At 41.9% G+C, this 13,172-nt stretch overlaps 1 protein-coding gene across 1 annotated transcript in view; it reads right to left on the bottom strand.

Moving 5' to 3' along the window:
- The window catches only part of mdn1 (midasin AAA ATPase 1), a 64,500-nt gene that overhangs the window by 17,546 nt on the left and 33,782 nt on the right, over positions 1-13,172 (bottom strand). The window contains exons 51-71 of the mRNA XM_026318009.1: positions 13,013-13,142; positions 12,552-12,658; positions 12,250-12,383; positions 11,452-11,618; positions 11,113-11,233; positions 10,669-10,882; positions 9,873-10,113; positions 9,662-9,785; positions 9,280-9,444; positions 8,951-9,159; positions 8,006-8,393; positions 7,635-7,747; positions 6,800-7,469; positions 6,470-6,631; positions 5,602-5,869; positions 5,248-5,486; positions 3,398-3,493; positions 3,194-3,288; positions 2,904-3,028; positions 2,554-2,706; positions 1,779-1,888 (exon numbers count right to left, since the gene is read on the bottom strand). Of these exons, the coding sequence (XP_026173794.1) occupies positions 1,779-1,888; positions 2,554-2,706; positions 2,904-3,028; positions 3,194-3,288; positions 3,398-3,493; positions 5,248-5,486; positions 5,602-5,869; positions 6,470-6,631; positions 6,800-7,469; positions 7,635-7,747; positions 8,006-8,393; positions 8,951-9,159; positions 9,280-9,444; positions 9,662-9,785; positions 9,873-10,113; positions 10,669-10,882; positions 11,113-11,233; positions 11,452-11,618; positions 12,250-12,383; positions 12,552-12,658; positions 13,013-13,142 (4,031 nt within the window). The remainder of the gene's footprint in view (positions 1-1,778; positions 1,889-2,553; positions 2,707-2,903; positions 3,029-3,193; positions 3,289-3,397; positions 3,494-5,247; positions 5,487-5,601; positions 5,870-6,469; positions 6,632-6,799; positions 7,470-7,634; positions 7,748-8,005; positions 8,394-8,950; positions 9,160-9,279; positions 9,445-9,661; positions 9,786-9,872; positions 10,114-10,668; positions 10,883-11,112; positions 11,234-11,451; positions 11,619-12,249; positions 12,384-12,551; positions 12,659-13,012; positions 13,143-13,172) is intronic.

Consider the following 13,172-nt stretch of genomic DNA (forward strand, 5'->3'; position numbering starts at 1 on the left):
CTATAAATAACTGTAGACTTTCATTGTGAAAGTCTCACCATGTCCTGGGAGCAGACACCATGGCTGACATTAAAAATGACCTCAATTGGTGCCTGAAGCTGTATACGACCATTTTAAGATCATGTTGCTGTTTCAGGCCTTTTATTTTGAGAAAATGCTATAAAAAGGCTTTTATTTTGAAAAGGACAAAATGCTGCAGGAGACTCATGGGACCTTATACTAGAATCTGGAGTTTTTGTTGAATATTCCATTCTATTTTTTTAAAAAAAATGTAATATTTTCCTATAAATAACTGCAGACTTTTATTGTGAAAGTCTGACCATGTCAGAAACCATGGATGACACTGAAAATGGCCTCACTTGGTGCCAGAAGTTGTATGCCAATAACCAATGTCCGTTTTAATATTGAGTTGCTGTTTCAGGGCTTTTTTCTGTTGAGAAAATGCTATTTCAGGGCTTTTATTTTGAAAGGACAAAGTGCTGCAGGAGACTCATGGGACCTTATACTAGAATCTGGACTTTATTTTGAATATTCCTTATACTTTACAAAAATGTAATATCTTCCTATAAATAACTGTAGACTTTTATTGTGAAAGTCTGAACATGGCCTGCTGGGAGACGACACCATGGCTGACATTTAAAACAGCACCATAGTGTAAATTGCTCTAAATAGCTGAGAATGGTCTCCATGTGTAACAGCAATGGACATTAGGCAGCCAGTCATTCTTAATTACCAACCACAGACAGCTGTGGTCTCTGCTATTGCTTTGTGAGCTGTTGCTATGGTGACCTAAGCCCAGAGTGGGAGGGGGAGTGACAGTGACACAGCCCTTTACACACGCAGAATAGAGAAGCTGAGAAAACTTCACCTCACAAAATGGAGGACTGCAGAAAAACTATAAGATCTATCAAAATAATTCTTTCACTAACAGTGCCAGGAGGTTTCAACAAAGAGACTGATCCACTTTTTTTGTGACGATATTCCAAAAAATGAAGGATTGGTGGCGAGTTAGAAACAGTCTTCATTTATGTTTTTCACCAGAACTCCTGGAGATCTTTTATAATGGGAGTGACAGAGATTGAGCAGGCACACTCTGTGGGTTTGGCCACCTGGTGGAAAAATCGTAGGTCCTATCAAAATGAGAACAGCATTACCTGAAAGAAGACAAGAATCTCTACTACTTTGATATATAAATTGTTTATATAGCTGAAAGTTGACACAAGAAGAGAAGAAAAGACACAAAAAAGTTGAAAAAAAGCTGAAGAGCATGTCATCAGTGACATCACGCACTCTAGCTTTCTCCCATACACACCAATGTAAAATTCAGAAAAAGCCCCCCAAAAAAACCAAAAACAAACGTAAAGTGTGATTAAAGAAAAACTGTAACAGATATCAAAAAGCTGAATACAATATTAATAGATTAATGCCTTCTGAACTGCTTAAAGGTCAAATGGTGTTTCTAGCTGAAAGTATGCTAACACAGTTGAAGCTGAAAGAGGACAAAGTTGAAGAGGATTTGCACATTCCCCCCATTCATTTCTATGGGAAAATTTTCCAACAAAACCTGGAATTTCTCGGAAAATAAAAGGTATCGCTGAAAAAAGTAGAAGCAACCCTCTCTTCATCAAGATGAACGCTACGGTATTTGACGTTTCTACATCGACTGGTGTAGGACCAGACAGCGACTGGAAAAACGGCAGAATAAAAATAAAGAGAAAAAACGAAGAACATATCTTGGGCTTGCTTGTTTGCACAGCAATCCCAGCAATTACACATACCTTAAGCTCCTTCTCAATGGGCTGCCTGAGTTCACTGATTCTTGTGTGGATGTAGTCAGAGAACTGGCTGTAGTATTTGTGCAGGTTCCACAGAAGACTGGACAAAGACTCTGTAAAACAGGCAACAGTTAACCTGTCATTATGCACCATCATTGGTGCAGTCTCTCAGAGGCAAAAAGCCACTTATACTACATATTCCTGTGTTTCGACCTGTAATTTTTGTAGGTCAGGTCAAAAGTATGTTTAAACTTTAGTGATGAGATAATTTCCATTGCACTACTGAATTTAATTAAAATCTAACCAGTGATGTATGAGTGCATGGTACAATGCATGGTATGTGGACAAAAACATATGGCTGATGTGTCAATATAATTTGACTAATACTACAATAATCCAAATAGTTGGCAAACCGCTGTTCTTTTTTTAGACAGTCTTCAGACCACTCTGCTTTTTGCACATTTCTGTGTTGCACATTTAATTTTAAATTGGTAAAATTCTATCCATCTTTGTACACCCAATAGCCCATAATAAAGGGAAAACAGAACAACATTCTGCAAATGTATTAAACAATGAACAAAGAGACCAAAGTTACAAATATAAGATATAATTTATTTCCATAAATTCAACATTTTCTTAAATAGCCAGTACGGAGAGAAGTAGTGATTAATAACTCTCACCATGGTAACCCGGTCAGCCAGACTAACTCTTCTTCTGGCTAGTCAGGCTATCACCATATACCAGGACTGGCTGGTAAAGGAAAGGATAGAGGACTCACCTTGTCCAGGCTGCTTAGGCACCAGAAGGATGTGGCAATGGAAGCTGAGCAGCATTGCCAGGCGGGTGTGGAATTCACCCAGGGTGGAGCCCTCCATGAAAGCCTGGAGTGAGGAAGACACTGAGGACAGGGTGAGCTGCTCCACCTCCTCACCTGGAGAGGACAGAGGACACAATGATGTATTTACACATGCAGTAAAATGACAAGCAAGCTAATATTATTTTAGCATAATCATTTTAATTTAGGATTTTTGGAACTCCCCACATAAACACACATAGATATCTTTGTGTACATAAAAATAGTTCAATTCCTAATTAACTTAATTATTATGTGAGCCATTCTGGTTGTACCTGAACTAGCCTCCATCCTCTGTTCTGCCAGATACCTCTCTACCAGCTGGTAGAGTGAGAACCAGTGTTTGGTTGATTTCTCAGTATGCCGCTTCATTGCATTGTCCAAACTGCTTGACCAACAACTACCACACAAAAATGACAGGAGATGTTTACATTATACATTCTGGAACAGCAAAGAACTTCTACTTCCCTTACACAGCACAATTTAAGGACTTATAGTTTCAATCTCTTAACACCAAGTATCAAAGAGGTACGATAAATTATACATTTAATTTAAGGTGTCTTACTTGAGCTCCAGTTTGCGCCATTGGATAATGAGCTGTGTGACTGGTTCCAGCTCCTTCCGCAGAGACACTGAGCGGCTGGCATTATTTTCCCAGTCCTGAAGACCACAGTGGAGAACCAAGGTAACAACAATAGAGCTCAACACTGTACAAAAATGAATGTAAGTAAACAGACACAGCAAGAGGTATGTTGCTAACAGAGCTCACCTGTGCCTTACTGAGCAGTATCTCCAGACCACTGAGGAACTTGGCAAGTGGGCTGGCCAGACTGAAAGCCAATATCCTCTCCATCACCACGGTTAACTGGAAAACACACATACAGGATTGCACTTGCAAGCAACCTAGGACAAGTTTGACTCACCAGCAGAGTCCATTCTACAACAGCATTTAGAGCATGAGATCACATACTCCACAGGCCACAGAAGCAGTAAACCTCATTGTCCAGCCATTTTTACTGTTCAACCCAACGCATGGATTATATAACTACTTATCAGGAAAAATTTCACATTTCTATACAACAGAGAAGATTATGTTATTGATTTGAATTTTCAGCACTACCTCATTCATTTTACCCTTTTATCATCATGATTCCATAGTTGTTTTTTTTTTATTTCCATGGTTAGTTACAGATATAGTAGTGCTGGGCTGTATGACCAAAAATGTATATCATGGTATGTCCCTTAAAATGGCCTATTTTACTGTCATGATGAGTGAATACTGTAAAAAAAATTCCATCTCGCTCAACAGTATTAAGCGGGACCATGTTTTTGGCTGGGTGGATAGAGATAAGAGTCCACCGTTTGCTTTTTTGTCGTAGGCTATCCCCCTTTAGCAAACGTGTCTTCTGACTGGACTTTCCTTTCTCCTTTCCTTTCCAGTGGTACCTGCTGATGTGGAGGACACAGACGACAGTTGCTTGCATTCTTCATATTACATGATATGCTTGTGGCTAAGGTGGTGGTGCAAATTGCTGGTGTTGTCATCTGCAGCGACAATTTTAGCCTGACAACATTTGCAAAAAATCGTCGTTTGGTTGATGTCGGATTTTTAAAACAAAGTACTTCCAAACAACAGACACAGCTCCTCTTTTTGGCACAAGTTCTTCCTGTGTCAGTTTTCGAACTTTTCTCGTCTCATAATTTTCTTGTCTGTCCTCTCCATCTTCACTGTCACACATACAGCTATGCCCTCACCATGCATGTTGGAAAAGGGTGAAAAAGGCCCCCTCTCAAACAGTGTTCCGCCGTTCTGACCCTTGTGTAAGCGACATACACTTGAGGTATGTTAAAAATTCATATCATAAAAATAAACACTAGTATTTGGTTTAAACCGTTTTACTGCCCAGCACTAAGATATAGTTAGATATAGATGGCAGTACAGTTTCTCATTTGAGCGCAGTAGCATCTTGTGTCTACATAGGTTTGTTATGCTATCTGTAAGTATAGCTAGAAAACTTTTAAACTCCAAAATCAATGTTAATATTTTTCTGTGTCAAATGATTGCTAGCATGGGAAATATGTTCGGTGAAAAAAATGTTCATAGTTTCAATAACATGTTGACAAATCAATGTATTTCATTGTGAAAATGTAGTAAAATCTAATAATTCCATAAAAAGTTTGATTGTAATATTTAGGCGGCTTTATTAGCAGAAATGAAATACAGTATTGATGAATATGTTGACATTGTGGTGATTAGTGTGTTATCACCAGAAAATGCCAACTGTTGCATTAGAATGGGTCTTCTTTTACAGAGGCAGCCATGCTGAGTTGCCATGTTTCTTAAATAGCCCAGAATGGACAAACCAACTCCTGGGACTATACAGGGAATCACATTTTGTTTTAAATGTGATGGCCACCATACCCTTCCTCAAGCCTGAAAACGGGGAGTGGGCTGTGAATGCAATATTCAACCTTGTGAGCACCCATCTCGTCACTAGATGTTGCTGAACATTACACAATTTACACATTGCACCTTTAAGACCTGACAAACACCAGAACTATTAACCTCGGTAACCTGGGAGTAAAAGTGGCTTTGCTTCCTGGTACTTTACAACTGACCTCTATGAGTGCGGGGTGTTCCGGCCAGTCATCTAGTCTCTGCTTCACCGCAACACTCAGCTCTTGCAGAACAGGAAGACAGAGGCGGGTCTCAGTCATATTGGGCTGATGATAGAAGTCATAAGGCCCTTCTGATGAAAAAGCCAGAAAATCAGGACCCCCTGACCCCAGCACAGTGTTTTGGAGGAGGGTAGAGAGCAGCAGTTCACTGCCTGTCAGCTGCTGGTCCAGCTCTGAATCTGAGGGGGAAACAAAGGAAATCATAATCCTGTTTACGTAAGTACATTACTGCTTTGCTGCCACAATGTCCCTGATGCATATAATGTGTAAGTGACAGCAAACAAATATACTAACCAATCAGGTGATAGAAGTGTGACATCATAGGAGCAGCAATCTGATAAGAGGAGATAAGGGCTTTAATGGGTTCTTTGCTGGAATTAGCTGCTGCTGTGCCCTGGTACCACAGTGACTGGGCGTATGCCAGACAGTGCTGCTGATGCACCTGGACCACTGTGTTCATGGCAGTCGGAGACAGGAAGCTGCTGTCCCTTAACTCCTCCTGGGTTCTGCTGGAGTCTGCTGGTGTATCCAGGCTTGGCAGGGACATGATGTCTGCAAAGTCCTGATGAAAATTGTGGACAACTAGAGTGAGCTGGGAAAACCTACATCATTTGTGACTGATACTGTAATCTTACTCTTTTACTGCTACTGACTGCTGACTTTCATTTTTATTCTTTGGTAATCTGAATGTAACTTCTGCACAAACACAGATAGGCATATATAGAAATATCAGGGCCACCAGTGATGTTAATGATCTTATGAATGTGCTCCTCCTCCCTGGTAGGTGGCACTGTTCAAGTTAAACCATATGATTCATGTTTGTGTAATTGACATGTTTTCTTTAGCTGTATAAAATAGTGGCTAGAAGGAATTTAAACTGTGGAACTTGATATCTCTGGTCTATGAATTCATTACCAAAATAAATTCAAAAGTAAATGGCCCCTTTGTTAATTGCATCTACTGTATTTTTATCTCATTTTAGCTTTATAAGTACTGTTAGCTGTGATTCCGTGTTTCATCTGTGGCTTGTTTTGTATTGCTTTACAAAGCAGCTTCTAATGCTGTCATATTACACCAGAGCAAACAAAAACAATAAGAAAGATCAGTACCAGCCTGTCTCATACAGTGTTTATCACCAGGACAAGCCATTCTATGTGAATACCTTGCTGAACTCAGGGAAGTGGCATCTAAATTCCTTCTCCTCCTGCTCATCCTCAGTCAGTCCTAAGCCATGCAGTTGGCTGCTGCTGTGGTACAGGTTGGCCTCAAGCTGCTCTCGCTCTCTCCTCTGTCTCTCCTGCTCATCCCACTCATTCACCAGAGCCTGAGGAACAAGCATGATACATTCAGCACAGCAACAACATTCAGCCTCGAAAGTTCAACAAATGTTCTCACACTTGTTGAATAAAAACCTGTTTTTCATTTTAAAATATGATATTTACTACAGCTGCATTACATACAAATAAGGCAGTGGTAAATAAACAGGTCTGACCTGACAGATGTGTCTGAAGAGGCTGTGTGTCTCGTGGCTGAAGTCTCCGGTGCACAGAGTGTGGCAATGCACTTGCTGCAGAGCATTCAGAAGCAGTGTGGAGGACTGGGGGACCACATGCTCAGGGTCCTTTTGGGGCAGAAGCTTGATCAGGCAGCGCAGAACATCCATACAAGCCGTGGAGCAGAGGAAATCTGCCCGGGCCAGGTAAGAAGGGAAGCTCGGGGATATGGATGGGTAGGCCACCAGGCAAGACACCAGCTGGGACAGACCTGGTATAGGTGTTAGTGAGGCAGCCAGCTCGGAGGCCACCAGCCTCATACCGTACCGGAGCTGGAGGATGCTGGTCCGCAATGGACCAACCACATCAGGATACAGTGGATAGTCCTCCAGCAGCCTCTGGCAGAAGCGCTGCTGGGAGTTCTGCCACACAGCTTCCTCCTTCATCAGACCCTGAATCGCTGACCTAGACTTGGAGGAGGGGCCCTGCAGAGCCTTCAGTAGGTGAGACAGCAGGTCTTCCACTGCAGATGCCTGGCCAATGCTGCAGAGGTAGTGTTGCAGATCTTGGAAGAGACGGCCATACTGGGGTTCATGAGGCCGACAGGCCTGCTTCCTGGAGAGCTCAGCTATCTGCTCCTTCAACTGCTGCATACGGATCCATAGGTACCTGAAACCACAAGTCAATCATTCAATTCTTAACTCTCACCCATGGTCTAGTGTGGCTGTTCAAAACACATATCCTGAATGTGCATAAGCAAGATAAACCTGCTGCCATCCCTTGAATTGTGATTGTTTTTGAATTTTATTGTGGCATTGCAAGGCTGTCTCTGACCTGATCCGAGGATGCTGGAAGCCATCAGTGGTGCTGCTCTCCTCCAGCTCTGCTCCAGTCATCAGCTGAGACGACAGGCTACGTCCTCTCCACTCCTCCAGCAGCAGAGCCAGCTACAAGAAACACAGAGGGGCAGTTCAATCCTGTCATTGGCTCAGAGCTTTCCCAGCTTTAACCACCATCTAGTAACATAGAATCCTTAAAAATATTCGATACTGGAGTAAAAATTTTTTAAGGCAGGATGGGCCATTCTTTTTGGTGTTTTAATGTGTCATTTTTTATAATAAATAGACAAAGCTGCTATCTTCTTTAATGAAAACGTTCTGTATAGCCAAGTATGCGAAGGGACAGAAGGATGAAAAGTTGCTGACCTCCTGCTGAGCATAGCTGAGTTTGTAGGCTCTCTTCACAGCTGGGTCAAATATGGTCTGTGGTGTCCACACTTTAAAGTGCAGCAGACCCATATTGACCCAGAACACTCCGGACCGGGTCAACAGGTTAGAGCCTTGAATCTTGCTTTGGACATACTGCTGCACGCAGGTGATGCAGGCTTCCACCAGGCTGTCAGGGAGCAGAGAGGGGGGCAGGAAATCTCTCAAGACTGTCTGGATCTCCTGGGCAGCTATCAGCGGGTCGGGATCTTCCACAAGGCTCTCACAGCTCTCCATGTAGCCTTCCTGCAGGCCAGGTGGGAGCAGGTCGGCCATGCTCTGAAGCTGCCGACGCAGGACCACGCCCTGGAGTCTGAAGTCTGTGCCCCTGAGGAGATGAATGTATGTGTTTTTTTAGGAAGCCCATGCTTATACAGTACTATGCAGACGTTTTAGGCACTTAGATGTTTAAGATTCTTATCACATATCAACGTAAGGTGTGTGATTGATCCAAGGTTCCCTGTGTAAGACAACAAGCCCATAAAGAACCCACTAGAATTCACAAAGAACTGTTTTCAAAGGCAAGAAGAACCGGAATTCCTGCAGCAGATGGTCTGACACCCACAGAGGCCTGATCTCACCAGATTCAGTTTGAATCTACAGAGAAACTACAACAGCTTCTCCAAGGTGCTTCAAAGTACCAAGAGAAACTGTGCTAAACCACAGTGTTAAACCACAGAACTGCTACTGGTTTAAGGGCAAAGGGGAGAGCTGCAAACACAGTAGATTTAGGTTTGTTTCCTTTATTACACTTTGTATGAAGTTAATTTATAAATGAAAAACCATTTAGGTAATTTATATTAAAATGATCTCCTGTGTATTTTTACACAGGACCTTTCTAAAACCTTTGCACAGTACTTTAAATGTATGATCCTTCTAATCTACCTGAATTCAGCCATTGCGGGGATGGCCATATTATCCCACAATACTGCAGATACATCCTGCAGCTGCTGAATCCTCTCCTTCCAGTCCCCCAATTTGACACAGAAGAGAAGGGTGGTTCCTGATGGCTCACAAAGATTTCCAGTCACACTGCTGCTGAGCACTCCAAACATGCAATGTGACCAGACGGCTTTACTCAGCAGAGCTGGACCCTGAAAGTAGGATTGATCAGTAAGTATTTTAGAAACTCAGGAGGAAATGTGATGTGTTTGCTCAACAGTGGGCCACTGATCAATTCAGTGACATCAACAGGGTTTGTGCATGGCCAGTACCATGTTATCTGCTCCATGGCTCAGCTTTGGATCCTTCTGGGTCTCAGGACTCAGTGGGTCCCATTTCAGCCAGCGGTCTGGGTCTGAGGTCACACTACTGGTCCAGAGGGCAGCCAGAGCCTCAGACAACAGGTCACACCACACAAACTGCAGCTCCTCAGCCGGCTACAGGGGAAGGAACCATGAGCAGCATTATTTAATATTGTAGCTTTGAATAATCATCTATTATTTTCTACATATTTTCAAATATTCCAGCATTTTTGCTTGTTTACATATAAAATTAATTGTCATCCCTGCTTTTGTAAAATGTTTTAAAAAAAAAAACAAACAAAAAAAACACATCCTGTAAGTTCAATTTCAAGAAATTGCTAATTCTACCAACCCTGTCACTGCTGAGGAGGAACCAGAGTGGCTGGAGCTGACCAACGTTCATTGGTGTGGACTGGAGGCAGTAACGAAGATGTCTGGAGAGTTCTCGACGTAAACTGTCCTCTGCCTCCTGATCACTGTGCATCAACAGAAAAATGTTTTAAAACAGCCAACTAGTTTGACATCAGTCCCCAAAATGGTTTTGTTAAGAAAAACACTTTTACCCAGGAGACAGAGCTAGGTGCAGCAGGTCAGTGCTGAGTCGTAGCTGGTTGAGTACAGCCAGTTCTTCCATCAGGGGCCAGAGCTGGGCTCTGCTTCTGAGCTGCTGCATCTCCTCACGGGTCAACTGGACTCTGTCCACTGGCTCCTCATCCCTGGCCATGGAGCAGACCTCCAACAGACCTCTGGAAGTCATCTGACACTGCTGCTGCTCCACACTCAAGACTAACTTCTCTAGTACTCCTGATCAGAACACATTAATTTGAATTCATGCAGTAGATGGATTTATTTTTCATTTTTAATATAAAAAACTGATGTAAAAAAAATTCTTCTGACATTTTGATTGTTATTTTTGGGAAAATTTAGTGACTTTACATAGAACAGAACTAGAAGCACTTATATTACTGGTAAACTGAAGTTTTACAAGGACCACCGATTTAACTCTTTTTATTATATATAAAGAGAGAGATAGGAAGATGTAGCATCTTACAGTTTTCTTTTTTTTCTTAAAATATAAAAGGACCAAATTGCCAGGAAAAAAGGAAAATACTTAACTTTAGCATAAAATGCAGTAAATATTACATTAAAGGCAAATCTGCTAAAACAAGTTTAACTAGGACAACACTGACGGGTCTTAAAGTCTAATGAAAATTCAAAGTAAAACGTGTGAGAATTATTAGGAGGCTGTAGTGCATGCAACTGCTGAGATATAGACAGACACATCAACCAACAATCGTGAGTATTCCCAGACCACACATGGCAAGATGGACGCACAGGATGTTTCTGTGACAAGCTCACCAGATTTCTGTGGATCCAGCTGGTTGTTTGCCAGCAGAACAAGGCCCCAGGCTTCCAGCAGACCCTCTTTGAGATCCAGCTGGAGCCCAGCGCCGTGAAGGCGGACCAGCTCCTGTTTCCAAGGAATCGTGGTGCTGTCCAGCCTTAAATCGGTCACATCCAAGGCTTTACCCAGGAGCTGTAGCTGAGACGCACACTCAGCCACTGACTCAAGCTGGAGAAAAAGATGAATATGGTTTAAGAAGTTGCTCAGATAATCTCAAATACATGTATGTTATGAATCTGAGGCATTATTCCAATCTGGATTAACTTTCTTTTTGGTTTGACAGACATTTTACAAAAGAGAAAAAATACCACAAGAAACCAGAAAACACAAGTGAAAGTGATGAGTAAAGATGTGTAAAGGTCTGACAGTAAAGTAAAGCTGGTGGAGTCTTTACCAACCTTAAATGGCAGTGCTTTGCCCAGAGTTTTCTGGATGCCTTTCAGGGCTGTGGTCATAGACACAGGGGTGGACAGAACAGTCTGGATGGCTGCAGAGACCGTCTGCAGCTCCTGCTGACCCCTGGAGTTCAGGACAGCCATTGTTAATCAGCAATATAACAACTTTGGACATTGGAAAATACAATTCCTGCAACACAATTGTAATACGTCAATAATATGTAAAATCAAAATACTACCTGTAAGATAGTCATGTTAGCTTTGCAACAGTAAAAGTTAGTTAAAAACAAAAGAAATAACTGCACTTTGTGAAGCTCATTATTTAGCGTGAAGACTAGTTACTCAAATGTGGTGAACGCGTCTCCCAGCAGCAACTGTGGCAGCCGGAGGATGAGGTGTTTCTGCACCCACTGCCAGTGCAGAGACAGCACAGAGATGCCCTGAGAGTCAGCCGGCAGTGTGCTACAGACGTCCCAGAAACGATCAAGCCACTGCAGCAGCTGAAGGATCTGAAGACAAATCACAGGTACAACAATTATAAATAGGCCTGAGAAAATAAGATACATTTTCAGTGATGATTTTAATGCAGATAAAGAAGATGATAACCTAACAGATTGAGGTAACGAATTAAACAGCTTACAGGCTAAAACAGAAAAGGATCTATCACCTTTAGTTTTCAAACAAGACAATGGAATGTTTAATAGATTATCAGAGGATGATCTAAGGGATCTCCAGGGTGAGTATGGCCAAATAAGGTCTGAGATGTAGACTAGAGCCAGAAAATGCAGGGCTTTAAATACAAAAGTTAAAATCTTGTACTCAACCCTGAATTTAACTGGTAGCCAATGTAAATGTGCTAAGATAGAGGTGATATGCACCTTCTTTTTCTTCCTCATGAAGAAGCGGGCTGCAGCATAATAGAAGTAATAATAGTAGTAGTAGATAGCAACAGTAACAACAGCAACAGAAACTGGTGGTAGGAATAGCAATACTATTACTACGAGTACCAGTATTAATAACAGTAGTAATAGCAAAAATAGAGCTAACAGCAGTTGTATAGCATTTATACATTTTTTCCATAAAAACAACCCAGACAATGAGAGTCATGGCTAGAAAGTGAGTCTAATTTAAAAATCTGACCTCAAACATAATGTGGTCTGAGATGGAGGGATGCCCATTCTGCACAGCCTGCAGGGTGAAGGAGTCCCACAGGTCCAAGAAGGTCTGCAGGTGCATCAGCACTGGATGGGGCAGGTGGCCAATATCCACAGTCCCTGCATGGGGAGAACCAGACAAGCTAATTCTGATTAACACATTTTACTATTACTAGTCCTACTATTACTTACTTACTATTAACAGTCCTGTGTAACTCAGTGGACAGATGTTTTGATTCAGACAGTCAGGCAGTTATGCTGTCAGTCTGAAAAGTGCCCCATGCATACCTTTGCTGAAGGCTGTAGCTATTCTCAGAGCACAGTTCTGAGCAGACAGGTTGATGGCACATGTGCAGATCACAGACCTCTCTTCTCTGTCCATCATCAGAACAATTCTAACAGGTAAAAAGGCATTGTACAACTTTAGAACACTTTCGCTTGAGCAGCAGCCAAAAGAAGTTCTCTAGCCTCAAAAGGTTTTTTCTTCTTTTATTTCATAGCAACTAACAGACTATTCGACAATGCTGCATTTATATATACACTTTGTAGACATGTAACAAGATTTGCTAATTCAAAAAATGTAAAAAATAAGTTATTTTCAGAACTTGTGCATTATGTTTCTGTCATATTCTAATTCTTAGCAATGTTCACTTGTTTACCATCCCTTGTCCAGCAAATGGCTTGTTTTACTGCAGCAGCCTTGAGAGGCATCAGATTCCTATACAGGGAAGTGCAAGAAAACTGATTACCTGTTAGCGACTGCATTCAGTGTCTCCAGAAACTCCGTGTATCTTTCCTCATCCTCAAAGTTACATTTATTGGCTAAAATGTCCAGATATTGTTTGTTCCAGCGCATGTCCACCAGAATCCTGTATTCATCTTCAACACAACACACAACAATGATCAACT

This window comes from Mastacembelus armatus, chromosome 24 (assembly GCF_900324485.2).
Source record: "Mastacembelus armatus chromosome 24, fMasArm1.2, whole genome shotgun sequence".
Taxonomy (NCBI): domain Eukaryota; kingdom Metazoa; phylum Chordata; class Actinopteri; order Synbranchiformes; family Mastacembelidae; genus Mastacembelus; species Mastacembelus armatus.